This window comes from Nycticebus coucang, chromosome 19 (genome assembly GCF_027406575.1).
Source record: "Nycticebus coucang isolate mNycCou1 chromosome 19, mNycCou1.pri, whole genome shotgun sequence".
NCBI lineage: Eukaryota > Metazoa > Chordata > Mammalia > Primates > Lorisidae > Nycticebus > Nycticebus coucang.
Window position 1 is genome coordinate 36,277,702 of NC_069798.1, and position 23,474 is coordinate 36,301,175.

General features: G+C 38.6%; 1 protein-coding gene and 1 non-coding gene across 6 annotated transcripts in view; one reads left to right on the plus strand and one right to left on the minus strand.

The window, feature by feature from the left end:
* LOC128571599 (phosphatidylinositol 3-kinase catalytic subunit type 3) overlaps nt 1-23,474 on the minus strand; it is a 189,703-nt gene that overhangs the window by 159,298 nt on the left and 6,931 nt on the right. For 2 of the 5 annotated variants that reach the window (XR_008375934.1, XM_053571131.1), the window contains exons 3-5: nt 23,261-23,353; nt 21,886-22,029; nt 7,699-7,828 (exon numbers count right to left, since the gene is read on the minus strand). Coding sequence is in view for 3 of the 5 variants with exons in the window: in XM_053571131.1 (XP_053427106.1) it covers nt 7,699-7,828; nt 21,886-22,029; nt 23,261-23,353 (367 nt within the window). In the remaining 2 variants the exon portion in view is untranslated. Of the gene's footprint in view, nt 1-2,644; nt 2,768-7,698; nt 7,829-21,885; nt 22,030-23,260; nt 23,354-23,474 lie in introns of those variants that run through there. The other 3 variants (XM_053571132.1, XM_053571134.1, XM_053571135.1) reach the window with 2 other exon arrangements.
* LOC128572248 (U5 spliceosomal RNA) lies at nt 12,248-12,363 on the plus strand. The gene has a single exon (XR_008376141.1). It is a non-coding gene; the product is annotated as a U5 spliceosomal RNA (small nuclear RNA).

The following is a 23,474-nucleotide window of genomic DNA, read 5'->3' on the forward strand; positions in this document are numbered from 1 at the left end:
ATTGATATTAAAGCACTTTATACAGGCAAAATGATAATAAATATAGTTAATGTTAGTCATAATGGCACTAATAGTGACATCAGGAACTTAGTAATATATTTTTTTGATCTTCCACATTTGAAAGCATGTCTTTGACATGCCAAGTGAATTTGGTGGGGGTAAGAGCACTTGCTCACATACAGAAAGCTAAAATCTCAGGAAGATCTGCTAAGCAATACCTAAAGACAAATATCTATTCAATGCAATCAACCGATACAAAACATTTTCTTTCAAGGACAAATACTTCAGTGGGTCAAATAGTACTACAAAATAATTTAAAGGAAATACTTCAATTCCACCTTACAAAACTAAATGTGTGACTAGAGCTATCTTAATCAATCTCAATTTTAAAGGATTATTTTAATTATAATTTGTCAATATTTATTCAAAAGATGTAGCATAACCAGAACATTGGAATAATACTGAAACTATAAAGAGACACAATCTTTTTCAATTTGTCAAAACTGAGAGAAATAGCTCATAAAACTTTCTACCTGCTTCACTAGCTCACTAAAAAATATTAACAATCTCATGAAGACTAATTTAATTTCTAAACTCTCTTACAAAATGGTGTCCTGGATAACAAACTTAACTGGTATGGTTTCCAGAAAGATGCACTGAACCATTACAAATTAGAAAATTGGCACTCTGATCAGCAGTATCCTGGACAACTTTTGGCAATAATGAAAATGTTCCACATCTGCACTGTCCAATACACAGCCTCTAGCTACACTGGGCTTTTAAGTACTTAAAATGTGGTTATGGTGATAGAGCCATAACCTCAATTTTTAATTTTATCAAATTTTAATTGACTTAAATTTATTTTTATGTATGTATGTATTTATTTTTTGAGGCAGGGTCTCACTCTGTTGCCCAGAATGGAGTACAATGGCATGATCACAGCTCACACAGTTCACACAGTTACACCTCCAATTTCCAGGCTCAAGTGATGCTCCTAGCTCATCTTCCCAAGCAGCAGAGACTGGGCATACGCCACCATGCCTGACTAATTATCTATTTTATTGATTGACTGATTGATTGATTGTAGAGATAAGTCTCACTCTTGCTCAGACTGGGTTCAAACTCCTGACCTTGGCTTCAGTCCTCCTGCTTTGGCTTCCCAAAGTGTTGGAATTACAGGCATGAGCCCAGCCCCAAACTGACCTAAACGTAAATGTAACTTGTGGCTATCTGTAGAGACAACACAGCTCTAACTCTTAGAAATGCTTAGCAAGATGCTAATTTCAAGAAACTATTCTTAGACAAACTAAAAAATCCATTCCTATTGCAATAAATCTAAGGTTTGGTGCCTGAACCCACAGCAAACCCACACAGGCACTCTGAACTCTGAGGTTCAATCTGAAACACCACCACACTTTGCCACACCATCACTCTACACCCTGTCTACTCAACATTCCCAAATCTATCTGCGTCACACAGACCACAAAGAATTTTTCAACTAGTCATTACTTTCTCTTTGCCTCTTCTTAATCAAATTGACAGAAACTAAAGCACATTCCAAAGGCATCAAGCAGAGCAGCTAAAATGAAATGGAGACAGCAGAGAAGCATGCTTTCACACTAACCTTTCATGTCTAAAGACATGGATTCAAATATAAACCAAACACAAAAGTTGGGTAGGCACATCCAAAACCCCAGGTGCACGGGTATTCTAGTCACAGAACTCCTAGCTAAAAGACAGAACAGATGGGAAGAATGGGCAAATTTGCCCAAGGAAGGCCCGTAAGTCACATAGGATCAAATGGCAGGTCTAGTTTTAGATCTCTAACCGTTCTCCAAACACCTTTCCAAAAGGAACGTGTTAGTTTGCATTCTCACCAGCAGTGTAGAAGTGTTCCCTTTTCTCCACTTCCACACATCTCTGGTTTGGGGATTTTGTGATGTGGGCTAATCTTACTGGAGTTAGATGATACCTCAAAGTAGCTTTGATTTGCATTTCTCTCATGATTAAGGATGATGAGCATTTTTTTCATGTGTCTGTAGGCCGTGCGCCTGTCTTCTTCAGAGAAGTTTCTCTTCAAGTCCCTTGCCCAGCCTGCGATGGGATCACTTGTTGTTTTCTTGCTAATACGTTTGAGTTCTCTGTGGATTCTGGTTATTAAACCTTTGTCGGAGACATAACCTGCAAATATCTTCTCCCATTCTGAGGGCTGTCTGCTTGCTTTACTTAGTGTGTTCTTGGCTGTGTAGAAGCTTTTCAGATGTACTCAGTCTTACTATGAAACCAATTTATAGCTTTCTTCTGAAAGCTATAACCCAATTATAGCCCAAAAAGAAGGGGAAAAGGGAGAGGGAGGGGAGGTGAGCGGATGGGTGGAGGGAGAGTAATTGGTGGGAACACACCTACAGTGCATCTTATAAGGGTACATGTGAAATTTACTAGGTGTAGAATATAAATGTCTTAACGCAGTAACTAAGAAAATGCCGTGAAGGCTATGGTAACCAGTTTGATGAAAACGTTTCAAATTGTATTATTAAAACCAGCACATTGTACCCCATGACTGCATTAACGTAGACAGCTATGATTTAATTTAAAAAAAAAAGGGGGGGGGCTGGATCTTAGACAATATAACTTTAATCAATACCTCAGAAGTTTGGTCTCACGATTTTCACAAATCAATTCAAATAGAAAGATACTTCTGGGCGGCACCTGTGGCTCAAGGAGTAGGGCACCAGCCCGTATGCCGGAGGTGGTGGGTTCAAACCCGGCCCTAGCCAAAAAAAAAAAGATAGTTCCTAATTAGAGAAATTTGGAGATGGGAAAGAGAAGATGTGGGGTAAGAAACTGTGTATTTTAATACATTTCATTCTTCCTGTTTCTTACTAGAAGTCTAAGAAATCCACATTATAAAAAATGAAACCTGAACTGAGCAAAGCAGTTTTATTTTCTTTTCTCATACTCATTATTCCTCAAAGGAAAACTAGTCATGTTCACAAAATGATGTAAAATCATTAGAGAGGATAATTTCACCAAAGTTCATTCTGAAAGGATTTGACTTAAAACTGTCAAACATGGTAGGTGTTTAAACTTCAGATATTTAAATTGTACTTAGAATTCAGTTTTCACAGTTGAGCTATAAATCAGAATAAGAGTATTAAGCCAACTTGGAGTTAAGGTTCTCTGCTTAACAATTATATAACACTATTTTTTCACAGTTCAAATAGTTAATCTTCATTTCACAATCTTTTTGTCTACTACACCTAGGCAATCAAGATTGAAGCAGTCCTACAACTCAATCAACTTTCTTACATGGCAGTTTGAAAACTGTTGCCATGCAATTAATATTTGTTTAGGCTTGTGAATATAATACATAGTAACCATGCTTTGCTATTAATTAAAATTTAAGTACAACTTCTTACTCTTAAGCTAACTTTCTTCTCAACAATTAAAGTATACTCTTTCTGGTAAAAGGCAAGGCACATAAATCATGCTTTAAGTGAGAAAAGAGCTGTTTATCAGAAAGTCTGTCTCACTTAAGAAGTTACTAGTCTAACAATAAAATCTAAGAGCACAGCCTGATATTTGCTTTAGGCAAGCTCTGTATATGTAATGCTTTACTCTAGGTACAGGCATTGTAGAAGAAATGAAATGGCATGAATGCAACACATTCACAATTGCAACCTGATAACCACAACTTGAACCTCTACTAAAGTGAAAACTATAAAATACAGGTAGATAAATAATCCCAATTACTCGCTATGCCAGTACTTTTAGAATCACAGAAGATAAAGAGTTGCACAAGACCTCAGAAATCATCTATTGTGAACTTCTGATTTTACAGGCTCAAAATTATTTTCTCCAAGATACTTATACAATATTCTTCCCACTATAAAGTACTTCCCAGTGTAAAGCTTCCAGTTTTGTAAACCTAGGTCATTAGTTTTAAAATACATTTTTCCTCAATAGCAGCAGGTTTATAACAGTTCTGAAACCTCAAATAGCAGAACCAAATGGTGCATCGAGGATGGAACACAGCATTAGCCCAAAGCACCAAGAAATTTTAAAAAGCTTCCTTTAAAGAGAGAGCAATTCTTAACAATGCTACAAACAGGATGTATTTTTCCCCTTAAAAAATGTAACTACTGGGGTGGCGCCTGTGGCTCAACGAAGTGGGGTGCCGACCCCATGTGCCGGAGGTGGCGGGTTCAAACCCAGCTCCGGCCAAAAACTGCAAAAAACAAAAAAGTCTAACTACTGATTGTAATGGTTTCTATTTAGTCTTTGGGGAACATAAGTTAACACTAAAGCAAGCTATCACAGCATAGCAAGTTCTGAAGTTCACACTTCAAAGGTTAAGAGTACAATTCTGTTAGGGGTAAAAGAGTGTGTAAAAGAGCTCTGCTCTAATTTTCACGTACAATTAGGACTGCATATGCTTATTCTCATTTATTTTTATTCCTATTTTAAAGATTTACAAACCAACAAGGATGCATCTGAAAATTGTTAACCACTCTGAGCAATGCAGACAGCATATAAATTTTAATAACAATCTCTTGAAAAAGTAGGAACCTCTTGACACACTCCTTTACAAGGAATTTGTTGACAATTATTGTTACCAATTAACAAAAACATTAAAAAGTTCCCTTCCATGGCTCAGCGCCTGTAGCTCAAGCAGCTAGGGTGCCAGCCACATAACACCGGAGGTGGTGAGTTCGAGCCCAGCCTGGGCTGCCAAACAGCAATGACAACTACAGCCAAAAAAAAAAAAAAAATAGCCAAGTGTTGTGGCGGGCTCCCAGCGACTTGGGAGGCTAAGGCAGGAGAATTGCTTGAGCCCAAAAGAGTTTGAGGTTGCTGTGAGCTGTGACACTATAGCACTCTACAGAGGGCAACATAGTGAGACTCTGCCTCAAAAAAAAGTTTCTTTCCAATACCTCATTACTTTGTATATGCTTAGTCATCATTTTTAGAGTTGCAATGTACATGGCTATTTTAATGAATAAATATGAACTCATACAACTATTAAGAGGTAATTACTATTTCAATTGTAAAAAAATGTCGATCAATACCAAATCTCATTTTTTTCTCTACTATAAAATTTTAAAGGTTAAAATGAGAAATAATAAACATAACAGGTACATTAAAAAGCCAGAAGTCCAATTCAAATAAATCCAATAATTATGCCATATGAACTAATCTCTGAAAAAATATAGTTGTTGCAAAACTTATTTTTAAAATTTTTTATCAAAAATAATTATGGTAAAAAATCAGAAACATGAACAAAAGCCTAAATAATTTAATAGAGAAATAAAGTGAATAAATTGTACAACCACAAAGCTTTATATCTCTTGACTCTGCCCCTTCCCCCTCAAATTTAGGATTTCATCTACAATGTGCTGCTCTTAAAAGACAATTTAAAAGCTCTTGCTTCTTCAATATATTCTACACTCCTCTCACAGTAGAGATTTAAGCTTTTTCACATTAGAGTAGCTCACAGGCTACTAATGAGCTGATTCCAATAAATATTCTATTAACAATTCAAGATTCATAAAAGTCATAAATAGAGGTTTAAAAAAGATAAACTCTTGGGCGGCACCTGAGGCTCAAGGAGTAGGGCGCCGGTCCCATATGCTGGAGGTGGTGGGTTCAAACCTAGCCCCGGTAAACTCTTTTTTTTTTTTTTTTTTTTGTAGAGACAGAGTCTCAATGTACCACCCTCGGGTAGAGTGCCGTGGCGTCACACGGCTCACAGCAACCTCTAACTCTTGGGCTTACGCGATTCTCTTTCCTCAGCCTCCCGAGCAGCTGGGACTTACAGGCGCCCGCCACAACACCTGGCTATTTTTTTGTTGCGGTTTGGCCGGGGCTGGGTTTGAACCCGCCACCCTTGGCATATGGGGCCGGCGCCCTACTCACTGAGCCACAGGCGCTGCCCAAAAAAAGGTAAACTCTTAAAGACAGGGTAGACAAATGAGAGCCTTCCTACGTCCTATGTAAGAATGAAAACAAAATCCCAGATAGGAAACTGAATATTAAATTTTATTTATTAATTATGGAGAATATTGGTCAATATGCTTATTAAGTAGCTAAAACAGCACTTTTCCTTAAAAGAGCAATACAAAACGAAAGGATGGACTTAAGGAAAATATTATTTTGTAGCCAGGCATGATGGTTCACACCAATAATCTAAGGAATCTGGGAGGCCAAGGTGGGTGGACTGCTTGAGCTCAGGAGTTTGAGACTAGCCTGAGCAAGAGCAAGACCCCATCTTTACTAAGAATAGAAAAATTAGGCAGGTGTTGTGGCAGCTGCCTGTAGTCCCAGCTACTCGAGAGGCTGAAGCAAGAGGATTACTTAAGCCCAAAAGTTTCAGCTTCCTGTGAGCTATGATGATGCCATAGCACTCCACCTAGGGCAACAGAGCAAGACTGTTTCAAAAAAAAAAAAAAAAAAAAAATCTACCTGAAGCACAAAACCTAGCTAACACAAGCACTTATTCTTTATAATTAAGATTTCCGCCACATGTAAGTGAAAGCAAAAAGCTGTTAAATGCTTGGCATCAAAACTTTCTCCAGACATCATCATTCACACTAATAAGATTGGAAAGGAAAAATACATGTAAGAATTAAAACAAATTCTCTTTACAAAACAACTGTAAAAGCATCTTTAAACAGTATCTAACTCAATGCTATATGGAAAGAGATTCATAAAATAAATGCCAGTGGTTCATTTTAAGTACAAAATCGAGCAAAATTGAGTATTTTTAAGTGAAAACAGTTGATAAAACAATTGTGAAAAACAAAAAATAGTAACAGTCTGCTTATAAAAAGGAGGGTGAAAGAAATTTAGACGAGTTAATTATATGAGGAAATTTGCTTCCAAAAAACATAACAATCTCCAGCAAGTAATACTTGAATATTTAATGCTGTATCACCAGAAAAAGTAGGTGGTCATCTTGAAAACATCTCCAACATCTTCACGTTTTCAAATCTGATTGACTTTCAGACATAAAAGGCAATATTTTATATGAAAAGTCCAGAACATGCAAATCCATAGAGACAGAAAGTAGGTTCGTATTTGCCAGGTACTGGATGGAGGAGGAAATGGGGAGTAACTGCTAATAGGTACATGGTTTCTTTTAGGGGTGATGAAAATATTCTAAAAATATACAGTGGTGGCTCAGCGCCTGTAGCTCAAGCAGCTAAGGCACCAGCCACATACACTAGAGCTGGCGTGTTCAAATCCAGCCCGGAAACAAGGACAACTACAACAAAAAAACAGCCAGGCGTTGTGGCGGGCGCCTGTAATCCCAGCTACTTGGGAGGCTGAGGCAAGAGAATCGCTTAAGCCCAACAGTTGGAGGTTGCTGTGAGCTGTGCTGCCACAGCACTCTATAAGGGTGACAGCTTAAGGCTCTGTTTCAAAAAAAAAATAAATAAATAAAATAAATAAATAAATAAATATATATATATATATATATACATAGTGGTGTAAATACACCACTCTGTGAATTTACTAAACTATTAGACTGTACATTTTCCAAGGGTGAATTTTACAGTAAGTAAATTATATCTCAAAAAACTGTTACGAAAAATTAAATTTCAATTTCAAAAAATCTGACAGAATGCATAATATCATGCTATATTATGATAAGCATCCTTCAGAGCGTTCCACCTGTTCCAAACATCTCTTTTGTACCTTGGCAAGGCGGCTCATCTGATCTTCTGAGAGAGTGCTGCTTGTTCTGCCAGGAGTTTTTGTGGGTTCTGATCCATCTGCTTCTACATTGGGCCAGACTTTCAAGTCATGCATCCCTTGGCGAAACATGCTAGGGAAAAAGAGAATTTTCAAAGTAGAAGTAAATTAATACAGTTCATATAGGACATTTTAGATTCCTCAAAATAAAGAGAATTCTACACAAGGAAATGCATGTCTCTATTGCCAAGCTTTAAGTCTCCACTGGGATGTAAAGCAATTAAGTAAGCAGCTAAAATCCATGTCATACTATTTTCCACATGCCATTCTTTTCTCCTCCAAGCAGTTAGTATTACTACAGAAAAAAAGGAGAGATGGATCAGTAGACAACATACCCACTTCATCACACTGGCGGTAATCTTAAAAATAACAAAATTAAGAATTTGATCAAATTCTTTTTCTTTTTTTATTTTTATTTTATTTTATTTTATTTTATTTTTTATTAAATCATAACTGTATACAATGATATGATTATAGGGCATCATACACTCACTTCATAAACCATTTGACACATTTTTATCACAGTGGTTAACATAGCCTTTCCGGCGTTATCTCAGTTACTGTGCCAAAACATTTACATTCTACATTTACCAAGTTTCGCAAATACCCCTGTAATATGCACCACAGGTGTGATCCCATCGATTCCCCTCCCTCTACCCACCCCCCCCTTTCCCACTTCCCCCTATTGTTAAGTTGTAGCTGGGTTATAGCTTTCATGTGAGAGTCCCAAATTAGTTTCATAGTAGGGCTGTGTACATTGGGTATTTTTTCTTCCATTCTTGGGATACTTTACTAAGAAGAATATGTTCCAGCTCCATCCATGTAAACATGAAAGAGGTAAAGTCTCCATCTTTCTTTAAGGCTGCATAGTATTCCATGGTATACATATACCACAATTTATTAATCCATTCGTGGATCGATGGGCACTTGGGCTTTTTCCATGACTTAGCTATTATGATCAAATTCTTTTTCTAGGACAAGTTCATGAACTTAATTGTCAAGTCTTGTTTTCTTTCACTTTAAAGTAAGATAAAAATGAATACAATAATGCGTTCATATAAAAAAAATTCCGATGTCTACAGTAAGAAATTTAGCATGTACTCTAAATTCACCCTAAGCTTGCTTATCTTGCTTTAAAGTGAAAGAAAACAAGACCTGACAATTAAGTTCGTGAACTTGTCCTAGAAAAAGCAATACATGCACCTCATTGCTGAGTACTACTACAGTCACCTTCAAAATACACCCCTTGGGAAGCTATGCACTGATGTCAGCTCCTAGTCCACCCTTCTAAGCAATTTTTTAACTCTTTTCCTGCTAAGGCCAGAGTTGCCACAGTATTACCTTTAATGTTCCAAATGTCATCAAAATGCCTTCCTTTCAATATTTCCTTTATCTTCAGATAAAGAAAAAAAGTCCTTCAGGCCAGATCAGATGAGTAGGAAGGATGTTAATTTGTTCAGTGCTAACATCTCCCTCACAGACAATACTGGGTGAGCGCCTTCAGAACTATTTTTTGCACACAACCTTTCTCATGCCAAGATATTCACAACTGTGTCTTTGTCCATGCTTACTTGGTCTGCTATGCTGCTCACAGTCAGCCATTGAGTCACACAACTCAACTAATTTTTAGAATGTTTTCATCAATTTTACTTGCTACTGACCTCATTTCATCAGTGACACTTTCTCTCCCATCAGAAAAATGTTTAATCTATTTGTATACTGACATTTTCTTCTTGACATTTTCCCCATAAAGGTGTACTAAAGTGTCCCTGCTTTGACTCGCACTCTTGCCAAGTTTAACAAGAAATTTAATGTTTGTGGCTTGGCACCTGTTGCTCAGTGAGTAAGGTGCCGGCCACATACACCAAAGCTGGCAGGTTCGAGCCCAGCCAGGCCTGCTAAACAACAATGACAACTGCAATCAAAAAACAGCCAGGAGTTGTGGCAGGTGTCTAGTCCCAGCTACTCAGGAGACTGAGGCAAGAGAATCGCTTAAGCCCAAGAGTTTTACTTTGCTGTAAGCTGTGATACCAAGGCACTCTACTGAGGGCAACAAAGTAAAACTGTCTGAAAAAAAAAAAAAAAATTTAATGTTTGTTCATTGCTCTAACTCAAGCTTCAACATTCTTGCAACAGCACACAAACATGTAATAGCAATAATGAACTCCATTCAGCAAGACACTGGCACCCATCAACATGAGCACAGCTGTGAGACACTGATAATCAAGGTTATGAAACCTACTGAGCTATTTGGACGGTGCTGCCAATGAAGCGTATGATGGCAAGTTTGCGAACTTGTTTGTCAGATATCATTCATTACCTTTTAACTGTCGTGTTTCTTTCAAAAAGCTACCAAGAAGATCTAAAGATTAAATAAAATCATAAAGAGCTTTAGACAACTGTGTGTTTTAATCATGTTATTGTTGAGTCTCTTGGTCTGTTTTTTGTGGAGAGTTAAAGATGATCTTCTATTAATGTGTTTTCTTTTTTAAATATTTTTTTGAACAAGGACTTCCAAATATGAGCTCTACTCAAATATAGTAGCTCTACCAAAGCTGAACGAGCAAGTAATCAACCGGAATGGAAAGGAAAAAACTAGAAATGTGTGTAGGTGAGTAGTAAAAAAAAAAAAAAAAAGTTACGTTTGGATATATTGATACTTTTTAAAGTAGTAAAATCTAAGGCATTTTGTATACCTTTGCACTTAATAATTTTAAAAAATAAGATATGTTTGAATATCTTGATACTTTTTCAATCTTTAAAAAATAGCCGGGCGTTGTGGCAGGCGCCTGTAGTCCCAGCTACTTGGGAGGTTGAGGCAGGAGAATCGCCTAAGCCCAGGAGTTGGAGGTTGCTGTGAGCTGTGTGACGCCACAGCACTCTACCGAGGGCAATAAAGTGAAACTCTGTCTCTACAAAAAAAAAAAAGAGAAAGGAATATTTTTATATTGTTGGTGGGACTGCAAACTAATACAGCCTCTTTGGAAAGAAGTATGACGAATTCTTTAAGAACTCAGATTAGGCCTCCCATTTGATCCCACAATCCCAGTACTAGGCATCTCCACAAAAGAAAAAAAAAACGGGCGGCGCCTGTGGCTCAGTGGGTAAGGTGCCAGCAAATACCAACATATACAGAGGGTGGTGGGTTTAAACCCAGCCCCAGAAAAACTGCAAAAAAAAAAAAAAAATATATATATATATATATATAGCCAGGCACTCTGGTGGGCACCTGTAGTCCCAGCTACTCCGGAGGCTGAGGCAAGAGAATCACCTAAGCCCAAGAGCTGGAGGTTGCTGTGAACTGTGACACCACAGAACCCTACCAAGGGCAATAAAGTGAGACTCTGTCTCTAAAATAATTAAATAATAAGAAGAAAGAAGAAAAAAATCATTTTATCATAAAAACATTTGCACTAGGTTGTTTATTGGAGCTCAATTGACAAGCGCCAAGATGTGGAAACAACCTAAATGCCCACCAACTCGGGAACAGATTAACTCGCTTGTTAATGGAATAATATTCTGCCATAAAAAAGATGATGATTTTACATCTTTTGTATTAACCTGGACAAAGTTGAATCACAGTCTTCTCAGTAAAGTATCACAAGAATGGAAAAGCAAGTATCCAATGTAGTCAGTATTAATATGAAGCCAGTAGATGATCTAATTCGTGCCCACATAGGAGAAAAACTCATTTCAGGGTGGCACCTATGGCTCAGGGGGCAGGGCACCAACCCCATATAAACCCAAGAGTTGGAAGTTGCTGTGACCTGTGGCAGTAAAGCACTCTACGAAGGGCGACAAAGTGAAACACTGTCTCTAAAAAAAAAAAGAAGAAGAAGAAAAGAAAAACTCATTTCAAGTTGGGGCAGAGTACCCAAGTCAGGGGGCGAGAAAGGAGGAGGAGGAGTTTGGGGTTCTCCCACTTAATAGACACAATGTAAGAGTTTAAGGCACACCTGTTGGGTGTGGGACACAACTACAACAGGGACTCTACCTAACAAACTCAAATATTGTGACCTGGTTGTACCCTCCCATTAACCTGAAATTAAAAAAGAAAAAAAAAAAGGAAAGAAAAAGGAGAAAAAATGAACACCACTTTCATACAATAAAAATAAAGCCTGACTGATAACAATGTGGAAAAAAAAAAGGCAACGCACACCAAAAAACAATATACAGAAACATAAACACAAACAGTCAACAAACACATCAAAATTGATCATTCTTGTTCATATTTAATAATGCACAAATTACACAAAGAAACATTTTACAACTGTAAAGTGAGTAAAACTTATGGCATCCAATAGTGTCCAGTTTAAGGTCTATACTATTTCCCACTAAAAGTATCTCTCTGAAGAAGAAAAATACCCAATGAGCCTAGTATAGATTGCTTACCAAAAAGCAAAGAAGCTGTCAATGACTATTAATAAAGTACTCTCAAAAGGACTCCTAGTGCCCAAAATAGAATTTATTGGACATTATAAAACATGAAGACATACTCTGGTTTCTCTTCAGATGGTATAAATCTTTTGCCTTTTACTAAAGATTTCCATTGAGAGTAACAATTCTGAGTCTATACCTAATTTTTTGAGGTCTTGCATTTCCAAGGCTACAAAAAAATAAAAACAGTAAATGACTATAACATACCAAAAATGTTTAAGTCCAAAAGTTCATGACAAAATTTACAAACAGGTAAACACAAATTACATCAATCATCACCTTTGCAAGTTACAAGCACATAAACTCATTATTTTTTTAAAAAAATCTACTAATAAACAGTAAGTTGTTTTATTAATCAAAATATGTTTTAACATGGGAAGATAGATTTGATTTCTTTCTTTTTTTTTTTTTTTTTATTAAACCATAGCTGTGTACATTAGTATGATCGTGGGGCACCATATACTTGGTTCATAGATCGTTTGACACATTTTCATCACATTAGTTAACATAGCTTTTGTAGCATTTTCTTAGTTATTTTGCTAAGACTTTTACATTCCACATTTACTAGGATTCACATATACCCTTGTAAGATGCACCGCAGGTGTAATCCTATTAATCCCCCTGCTTCCCCCTCCCTCCCCTCCCTTTCCCCTTTCTCCCTATTCTTAGGTTGTAACTGGGTTATAGCTTTCATGTGAAGGTCCTACATTAGTTTCATAATTCATTATTCTTAAAATTAGAAGAAAGGTAAACATTTTTCTGTCTTTCCTATATGAACTATATACCAGGGTTTCTAAATATTTAATAAAGGGCCAAGTTCTTGAGAAAAAAATTCAATGAAAAAACATATAAAGAATAATACAATGTCACCAATTCTCTAAAAATAGTGATTCCGGTGACAACGAAAGTCAGCGGCAACAGCAACAGCAGCAGCCCAGCTCTAGAGGATAGCTCCGTGGCCATGGCCACAACGGGCAGGCTGGGCTTCCGGGCTTCCGGGCTTCCGTAAGAGCTGGCAAAGGCAGAGCTCCATTCTGGCTAACGAATCATTTGGGCCACCTACGGGGCAAGTGCAAGGAGCCAGGGACTCAGAGGCTCCCGTGCAGAAGGAGAGTTAAAGGACAGAGGTTTAGCAAGTAACCTGGTGGATTAGAGCTGCAACAAGAGAGAAGGTTGAAGAACTCACATCAACTCTGCCGAGGGGAGCTGTGACCCCAAGAATACAAACAAAAGGTACAAAATCCATCACCAAGCAGACGGGAGTCCCCTGCCCCATGACAACAGCTCAGAGTACTCCATACAAACAAGCGAGCAGAGTTCAAAAGTCCTCCCATTATATCCCACGGGAGAGACCCTCTAAAAACTGGATCTATTTCCCATATTAGGATGCCATGGCACACTCCTGCCAGGCATAAAACTGTATATATTCTCTACCTGTAATTCTGAACTTCCAGCACTCCCCTCCACTCTCGCTCTGAGGTCTGGTAGCCTGTCCCCCAGGAGTACAGATTCTTGGGTATTTTCTCAAGAGGTGAATAGGCCATGGACTGTTGCTAGTCAGTGCTGATTATGCTGCACAGGAGTGAGGAGAGGACAGTCAGCTGAGAGGGAACCATACAGGATCGGCGGTGTTCCGAGGCACACAGCACCAGCAGAAGCAGCAAAAATAGGGCTGACCCATGGATATTGCGGAGGCACACGCCCTGTCTCTCTGGGCAACCAGAGGAGGCTGGGCATCTTCTCTGGTGGCAGCCACTGGAGGAAAAGCTCTGGGATGGAAACGCAGGCCCCGAGAGTAAAGGGGTTCCCTGAGGCAGTACCAACGGGTATGGACCATGGAGCCTAGAATACACACACGAACGGCCGGAAGATTCCCAGGGCGGGGCTGACCCAGAGGACTACTTTACTGAGCCCAAGATGCAACCGGCCCTCAGGGATCATTAGCTGAGACAAAGGAGGACAGGCAGAGGCTGGAACTGACAGTTAACCATGCTGCTCAAATACAAACTGCAGCCAAGACTGGGTAGCGGAATAGACAGGGGCTGAGTCCCAGAGTCTGTGAACTCAAACAGCATTGGGAATGTTCTGCATGGGAATACAGCCAGGACAGAAACAAATTCTACAAAGTTGTTCTGTTCTGTCAGTAACATTAATCAGGGGCGGGGCTGGAACTAAACACCCGAGGTTGTCAGGACTCACATCCGCCTGCCGGATAGTAGCAGAGAGAAACGGCCTGACTGAGGAGACAAAGATCTCCCTATGATTCAGGCAGGGGCAAATCCATGGAGGATCTGCTCATTGGAGACAACTGGGTCACAGCACTGCGGGGTTATCAATGACTGGGTCTGGCAGAGGTGCAAGGTAGGGAAGGAGGCATCAACCTTCCCAGACTTATCTATTTGCTGCGTGGGTCCTCCTGACCTCACAGAGCACCAGAGCAAGTCATATTTGAGTTGTCAGCAGACCCCTGAGATCTAGTTGCCAGACATTTTAAACTCTCCCACCTGAGATAGGTGCTGACTGAGACAATTGATTTGGACCTCTTGAACTGGGCCAGTTGCCCGAGGACGATCCAAGTAGTACCGTGGGTGTGTGGTTGTGGGAAGGTTTGATTTTCCTTTTCCAATTGTTGCCTATGGGGGAGAGGTGACTTCATTGCTGGTATTTCTCCACAGCTGAGCCTTCAATCCAGAGTAACTGATTCACTAGGGTTGTACAGAGACCAGCTGAAAACAAGACAGAGCCACATAGCCCCACCACACCAAGCAGGTCCACAGTGTCTCAGGCCATAGCACTACACGGGTCCTTCGCAAAGCTCCATGGGAAAAGGTACACATACCAGTCCCAGCTTTTGGGCAAAGGGATGGTTAATGACTGTTCCTGGAGCCCACAACCCAACTTCTATTTATCTGCTCATCTACTAAAACAGTGTAAAATAATCATGGGGCGGAATCAGCATAAAAACTCTGGTAATGTGAATAACCAGAGTAGATCAACCCCCACAAGGAAAGATATGGCAGACACAACTGAAGATCCCATTCATAAACAGATGGCCGAGATGTCAGAAATCAAATTCAGAATTTGGATTGCAAACGAGGAAAAGTTAGAATTCGAAATTCCAGGAGGAAATCAAAAGTCTCAAAAATTCAACGAATTTAAAGACAAAATCAGCAGAGATTTTGACACATTGAGACAAGAATCTGCAGTCCTCAAAGATTTGAAAAATAAAGTAGAATACTTCAGTAACAGAGTAGAGCAAGCAGAAGAAAGTATTTCTGACATAGAAGACAATGCTTTTAAACGCTCCCAAACTTTCAAAGAGGAAGAGAAATGGAGAACGAAAAAGGATCATTCTCTCAGAGTTCTGTGATAATTCGAAGAAAGCCAACATTCACCTCGAGGAATCCCTGAAAGTCATGCAGTGGCTTCGCAAGGCACAGAGGCTCTTCTACATGAAATTATGAAAAAGAATTTCCCAGACATGTCCAGACATTCTGAAATTCAGAGAGCAGACACTTTAAGAACCCCAGCACGACTCAGTCTGAATAAGACATCCACCAGGCACACCATAATTAACTTCACTAAAGTTAATATGAAGGAGAAAATTCTGAAAGCAGTCAGACATAAGAAAACAATAACCTACAAAGGGAAGAATATTAGAATGACTGCATACCTCTGTCAAAACCGTTCAAGCTAGAAGAGGGTGGTCATTGACTTTTAATCTCCTAAAACAAAATAACTTTCAACCCAGGATCCTGTATCCAGCTAAACTGAGTTTCATTTATGATGGAGAAATTAAATACTTTATTGACATTCACATGCTGAAGAAACTTGCCATAACTAAACCAGCTCTCCAGGATATTCTCAAACCTGTCCTCCATAATGACCAGCATGATCCTCTACCACAAAAATAAACTCACTCAGAAACTTTTGATCAAATTCCAACTTCCACAGTGGTGAAAAAATTAAAAATGATCACTGGACGTTCAAAAAACTCGAGGCCAAAAATTGTACAAGGCTTACCAATATTCTCCATTAATGTGAATGGCTTAAATTGTCCTCTAAAGAGGCACAGGTTGGCTGACTGGATACAAAAACTCTGGCCACATATCTGCTGCATACAACAACCTCATCTTACCTTAAAAGATAAATATAGACTCAGGGTGAAAAGATGGTTGTCCACATTTCAAGCAAATGGTAATCAGAAAAAAGCACGTGTTGCAATTCTATTTGCAGATACAATAGGCTTTAAACCAACAAAAGTAAGGAAGGATAAGAATGGTCACTTCATATTTGTTAAGGGTACTACTCAATAGGATGACATTTCAATTATTAATATTTATGCACCCAACCAGAATGCCCCTCAATTTATAAGAGAAACTCTAACAGACATGAGCAACTTTATTTCCTCCAGCTCCATGATAGTCGGAGATTTTAACACTCCTTTGGCAGTGTTGGATAGATCCTCCGATAAGAAGCTGAGCAAAGATATTTTAGATTTAAACTTAACCATTCAACATTTGGACTTACCAGACATCTACACAACATTTCATCCCCAAAAAACTGAATACACCTTCTTCTCATCAGCCCACAGAACATACTCCAAAATCGATCACATCTTAGGACACAAGTCTAACCTCGTTAAATTTAAAGGAATAGACATTATTCCTTGCATTTCTCGGACCACCATGGAATAAAAGATGAACTCAGTAACAACAGGAATCTGCATACATATACAAAAACATGGAAGTTAAATAACCTAATGCAGAATAATAACTGGGTCACAGACAAGATTAAGAAGGAAATTACCAAATTTTTGGAACAAAACAACAGTGAAGACACGAATTATCAGAACACTTGGGGTACCTCAAAGGCAGTCCTGAGAGGGAAATTTATAGCACTTCAAGCCTTCCTCAAGAGAACCGAAAGACAGGAAGTTAACAACTTAATGGGACATCTGAAGCAAGCGGAAAAGGAAGAACATTTCAACCCCAATCCCAGTAGAAAAAAAGAAATAACCAAAATTAGAGCAGAAATTAAATTGAAAACAAAAGTATTATAGAACAGACCAATAACTCAAAAAGTTGGATTACTGAAAAGGTTAATAAAATAGATAAACATTTGGCTAACCTAACCAGGGACAAAAAGAGTAAAATTTCTAATTTTATCAATCACAAATGACAAAGATGAAATAACAACAGACTTCTCAGAAATTCAAAAATTCCTTAATAACTATTACAAGAAACTTTATTCTCAGAAATATGAAAATCTGAAGGAAACTGACCAGTACTTGGAAGCACGTCACCTTCCAAGACTTAGCCAGAATCAAATGGAAATGTTGAACAGGTCTTTATAAAGTTCTGAAATAGCATCAACCATACAAAATCTCCCTAAAAAGCAAAGCCCGGGGCAGATGGTTTCACGTCAGAATTCTACCAAACCTTTAAAGAGGAACTAGTACCTATATTACTCAACCTTTTCAAAAATATAGAAACACAAGTAATACTGCCCAACACGTTCTACGAAGCAAACATCACCCTGATCCCCAAACCAGGAAAAGACCCAACAGGAAAAGAAAATTATAGATCAATATTACTAATGAATATAGATGCAAAAATATTCAACAAGATCCTAACAAACAGAATCCAGGAACACATCAAACAAACTGTACATCAGAAACAAGTCGGTTTTATCCCAGGGTCTCAAGGCTGGTTCAATATATGTAAATCTATAAATATAATCCAGCACATAAACAAATTAAAAAACGAAGACCATATGATTCTCGCAATTGATGCTGAAAAAGCTTTTGATAATATCCAGCATCCCTTCATGATCAGAACACTTAAGAAAATTGGTATAGAAGGGACATTTCTTAAACTGATAGAGGCCATCTACAGCAAACCCACAGCCAATATCGTATTGAATGGAGTTAAATTGAAATCATTTCCATTCAGATCAGGAACCAGACAAGGCTGCCCATTGTCTCCAGGCTCTTTAACACTGTAATGGAAGATTTAGCCATTGCAATTAAGGAAGAAAAGGCGATCAAGGGTATCTATACAGGGTCAGGAGAGATCAAACTTTCACTCTTCACAGATGATATGATTGCTTATCTGGAAAACACCAGGGATTCTACCACAAAACTCTTAAAAGTCATCAAGGAATACAGCAGCGTCTCAGGTTACAAAATCAACACTCATAAATCGCTAGCTTTTATATATACCAATAGTCAAGCTGAAACAACTGTCAAGGACTCTATTCCATTCACAATAGTGCCAAAGAAGATGAAATATTTGGGAGTTTACCTAACAAAGAACGTGAAGGATCTCCATAAGGAGAACTATGAAACTCAAAAAAAAAAAAAAAAAATAGCTGAAAATGTTAAAAAATGGAAAAACATACCATGCTCATGGCTGGGTAGATCAACATTATTAAAATGTCCATACTACCCAAAGCAATATAAAATTTTAATGCAATACCTATTAAAGCTCCACCATCATACTTTAAAGATCTAGAAAAAAGAATACTTCATTTTATATGGAATCAGAAAAAACCTCGAACAGCCAAGAAATTACTCAGAAATAAAAACAGAGCAGGAGGAATTACACTACTAGACCTCAGACTATACTATAAATCGATAGTGATCCCAAACAGCATGGTACTGGCACAAAAACAGAGAGGTAGATGTATGGAACAGAATAGAAAACCAAGAGATAAACCCAGCTACTTACCGTTATTTGATCTTTGACGAGCCAATTAAAAACATTCAGTGGGGAAAAGAGTCCCTATTTAACAAATGGTGCTGGGAGAACTGGCTGGCGACCTATAGAATACTGAAACTGGACCCACATCTTTCACCATTAACTAAGATAGACTCTCACTGGATTACAGATTTAAACTTACGACATGAAACTATAAAAATACTAGAAGAAACTGCAAGGAAAACTCTTGAAGAGATTAGTCTGGGCGAATATTTTATGAGGAGGACCCCCCCACCACCCCCCACCCCCCCGCAACTGAAGCAACATCAAAAATACACTACTGGGACCTGATCAAACTAAAAAGCTTCTGCACAGCCAAGAACACAGTAAGTAAAGTCAGTAGACAACCCTCAGAATGGGAGAAATTATTTGCAGGTTATATCTCCGACGAAGGTTTAGTAACCAGAATCCACAGAGAACTCAAACGTATTAGCAAGAAAAGAACAAATGATCCCCTTTCAGGCTTGGCAAGGGACTTGAAGAAAAACTTCTCTGAAGAAGACAGGCGCGGGCAGCGCCTGTGGCTCAGTGAGTAGGGCGCCGGCCCCATATGCCGAGGGTGGCGGGTTCAAACCCAGCCCTGGCCAAACTGCAACAAAAAACTAGCCGGGCGTTGTGGCGGGCGCCTGTAGTCCCAGCTGCTCGGGAGGCTGAGGCAGGAGAATCGCGTAAGCCCAAGAGTTAGAGGTTGCTGTGAGCCATGTGACGCCACAGCACTGTACCCGAGGGCGGTACAGTAAGACTCTGTCTCTACAAAAAAAAAAAAAAAAAGACAGGCGCACTGCCTACAGACACATGAAAAAAATGCTCATCATCCTTAATCATCAGAGAAATGCAAATCAAAACTACTTTGAGATATCATCTAACTCCAGTAAGATTAGCCCATATCACAAAATCCCAAATCCAGAGATGTTGGCATGCGTGTGGAGAAAAGGGAACACTTCTACACTGCTGGTGGGACTGTAAACTAATATGTTCCTTTTGGAAAGATGTCTGGAGAACAGTTAGTGATCTAAAAATAGACCTGCCATTTGATCCTAGAATTCCTCTACTAGGTATATATCCAGAAGACCAAAAATCACATTATAACAAAGATATTTGTACCAGAATGTTTATTGCAGCCCAATTCATAATTGCTAAATCATGGAAGAAGCCCAAGTGCCCACTGACCAAGGAATGGATCAATAAATTGTGGTATATGTACACCATGGAATATTATACAGCCTTAAAGAAAGATGGAGACTTTACCTCTTTCATGTTCACATGGATGGAGCTGGAACACATTCTTCTTAGCAACATATCTCAAGAATGGAAGAGAAAGTATCCAATGTACTCAGCCCTACTATAAAACTAATTTATAGCTTTCATATGAAAGCTATAACCCAATTATAACCTAAGAATAAGGGGAAAGGGGAAGGGGAGGCGAGGGGAAGAGGATGGGCAGAGGTAGGGTAATTGGTGGGACCACACCTAAGGCGCATCTTACAAGGGTACATGTGAAACTTACTAAATGTAGAATATAAATGTCTTAACACAATAACTACCCTGTTTCCCCGAAAATGAGACAGTGTCTTATTTTAAGGTGTACTCCCAAAGATGCACTAGGTCTTATTTTCAGGGGACGTCTTATCTTTCCTATAAGGAGGTCTTATTTTCAGAGGATGTCTTATTTTCGGGGAAACAGGGTAAGAAAATACCAGGTAGACTATGTTAACCAGTGTGATGAAAATCTGCCAAATGGTATATAAAACCAATGTATGCTGCCCCGTGATTGCATTAATGTACACAGCAATGTTTTAATAATAAATAAATTTTTAAAAAAATACAGTGATTCCTCTGTTGCAGTAGAAAAGGGATACAGAAAATACCCTTTAAGACTATGGGATTCTTTTTTAATAATTTCTCTTACTTGTAAATTTTTAAAAACCTAAATAAACTTTTGTATTAAAACTATTAATATCGGGGCAGCGCCTGTGGCTCAGTCGGTAAGGCGCCGGCCCCATATACCGAGGGTGGCGGGTTCAAACCCGGCCCCGGCTGAACTGCAACCAAAAAAATAGCTGGGCGTTGTGGTGGGCACGTGTAGTCCCAGCTACTCGGGAGGCTGAGGCAAGAGAATTGCTTAAGCCCAGGAGTTGGAGGTTGCTGTGAGCTGTGTGATGCCATGGCACTCTATCGAGGGCCATAAAGTGAGACTCTGTCTCTACAAAAAAAACAAACAAACAAACAAACAAACTGGAAGGTCACAGACAGTATGCAAGCCATACTTGGGTTTTTAGACAAGTCACAAAATGAGACCAGAGAGAGAGCCTGGATTTCAGGGACTTTCACCCACAGCTGCCCAGCTGGTCCACCCTGGAGCTCAGTGCAGCCTCAGAAGCCATGAGAAACAGTGGGCTTTGTTCACTCTAGCCACAGGGGGACGAACGGGATCTTTTGCATTGCACAGATTTTATACATAAATATATTTTGTTTGTAATGAGCCATTTTGAATAAACATTCTCACTGCAAAAAAAAATAAAAAACCTATTAGTATCATTAGCAAGTTAATGCTTTTCGATCCTGTTTATCCTCCTTTTTGTTCATTGTTATGACAAAGCAGAACCCTGTAACAAAAGTTATAGTACATGCCAAATAGTCTTTTTTTCTGTAAAAGCAGGTTCTAGTTCCCAATGACTCCTATTTCTAACAGAAATCATATTACAACCAGAATAACCACTAATACCAGAATAAGGTTAACTATGTTTCTTAATCTATCTGCATATCCTGAAAGAAACATGTCAAATTCAGTCTCATGAATGACCAAATCATATGTACCTACCTTTTTTTCCCATTGGAAAACTACACTGGGTATATACTATTAAAGCCCTGCAGAAAGTAAAAGGCCCGAAAGCTACAACGCTCCTATAGATCTGACAAATAGAATACTTACCCATATTTTCCAAAGAGTGAAACTGTTGTTCCTCCTACAGGCACTGCTTTTCCTGGTCCATATACATCCCATATGGTCAGGGCCACTTGGGCACTCCTGGGCAGGTCAGGATATTTCACACGCAGTTTTAGCCATTCATTCCAGCTATAGAAATAAAGTTAACATAAACAGATATAGATCTTTCTTTTAAACTAACAAATCATTAGCTCAGCACCCATAGCACAGTGGCTACTGCGCCAGCCACATACACCCAGGCTGGCGGGTTCGAACCCAGCCCGGGCCAGCTAAGCAACAATGACAACTGCAACAACAACAAAAAATAGCTGGGTGTTGTGGTGGGCGCCTGTAGTCCCAGATAACTGGGAGGCTGAGGCAAGAGAACTGCTTAAGCCCATGATTTGGAGGTTGCTGTGAGCTATGATGCCACAGCACTCCTACTGAGAGTGACTCTGTTTCAAAAAATAAAAAAAAAAAATCATTCAAGAACTTTGGAAAAGGTTCCCAAAAATTAGATTAGTACTCTAAAAAATAATGTGTCAGTTACATCAATTTTGCTAAAGGGAACTTCAATTTTAAATATAGGAGACATGAAATTTTTTTTTTTAAAAAAAGAGCTCATGAAAAATGAATGGCAATGTTCAACCTTTACTCAAAAACTCACACACCACCACCAAAACACAAGAGAATATGGAAATGGCTAATAAAAACCTCGGAAAACATTTTCAACCTATTAGAGACCTTTAGAACCAAACTGTGATTAACCACTTTCAGAACATAAGTTTACATTATGAACATAAAATAACGAAAATTACGTTACACTTAAAAGCACTTCTGAGAATAAAACAGAAAAAAAGCAACCATAACCTGACAGAAATCAACATAGAATATCTTCTATACCACAGAAGTTACCAGACTGCCCTAGACAAACAATTTTCTTTTTATGTGAGATTTTTTTCCTTAAGTTATTCTATTAATATTGGTAACATTTAGTTATTAGTGCCTTATGCTTTCAAACCACATCTGTATATATCATCTCACTAAGGAATGTTTGTTCTTGATAATATAGCTAATGACAGCAGAGCTCTTCTTTTAGCATCTATTCATTTCTGTATTTTTTTCTGCATTTAAACTTCACATTGCATTCATTTGATAATTACAACTGTCTTAAAAACAGCAGATGGCTTTTAAAATCTCAAAAAAATACCATACAAACAATACATAAACTAATACCTAGCAGACACAGAGAATTCTACTTCTCTATTTACACAAAATTATTCTCAAAGGGGCACATCCCAGTCTAGGTCAAAGGCATCTACATCGATAAAAAATTGAACACAATTTTCAAAGTCTTAAACAAGGAATCATTTATATTCACCATATAAATCTAAGGACCTTTGGGTGACGCCTGTGGCTCAAAGGGGTAGAGCACTGGTCCCATCTGCCAGAGGTGGCGGGTTCACACGCAGCCCTGGCCAAAAACCACACACACACAAAAAATAAATAAATTAAAAAAAAAATGTAAAGACCTTTAGGAAAATTAGAGATGGCTATCAATTTCAAAAAGAAGCAAAAAGTCATTAAAGCTTTTC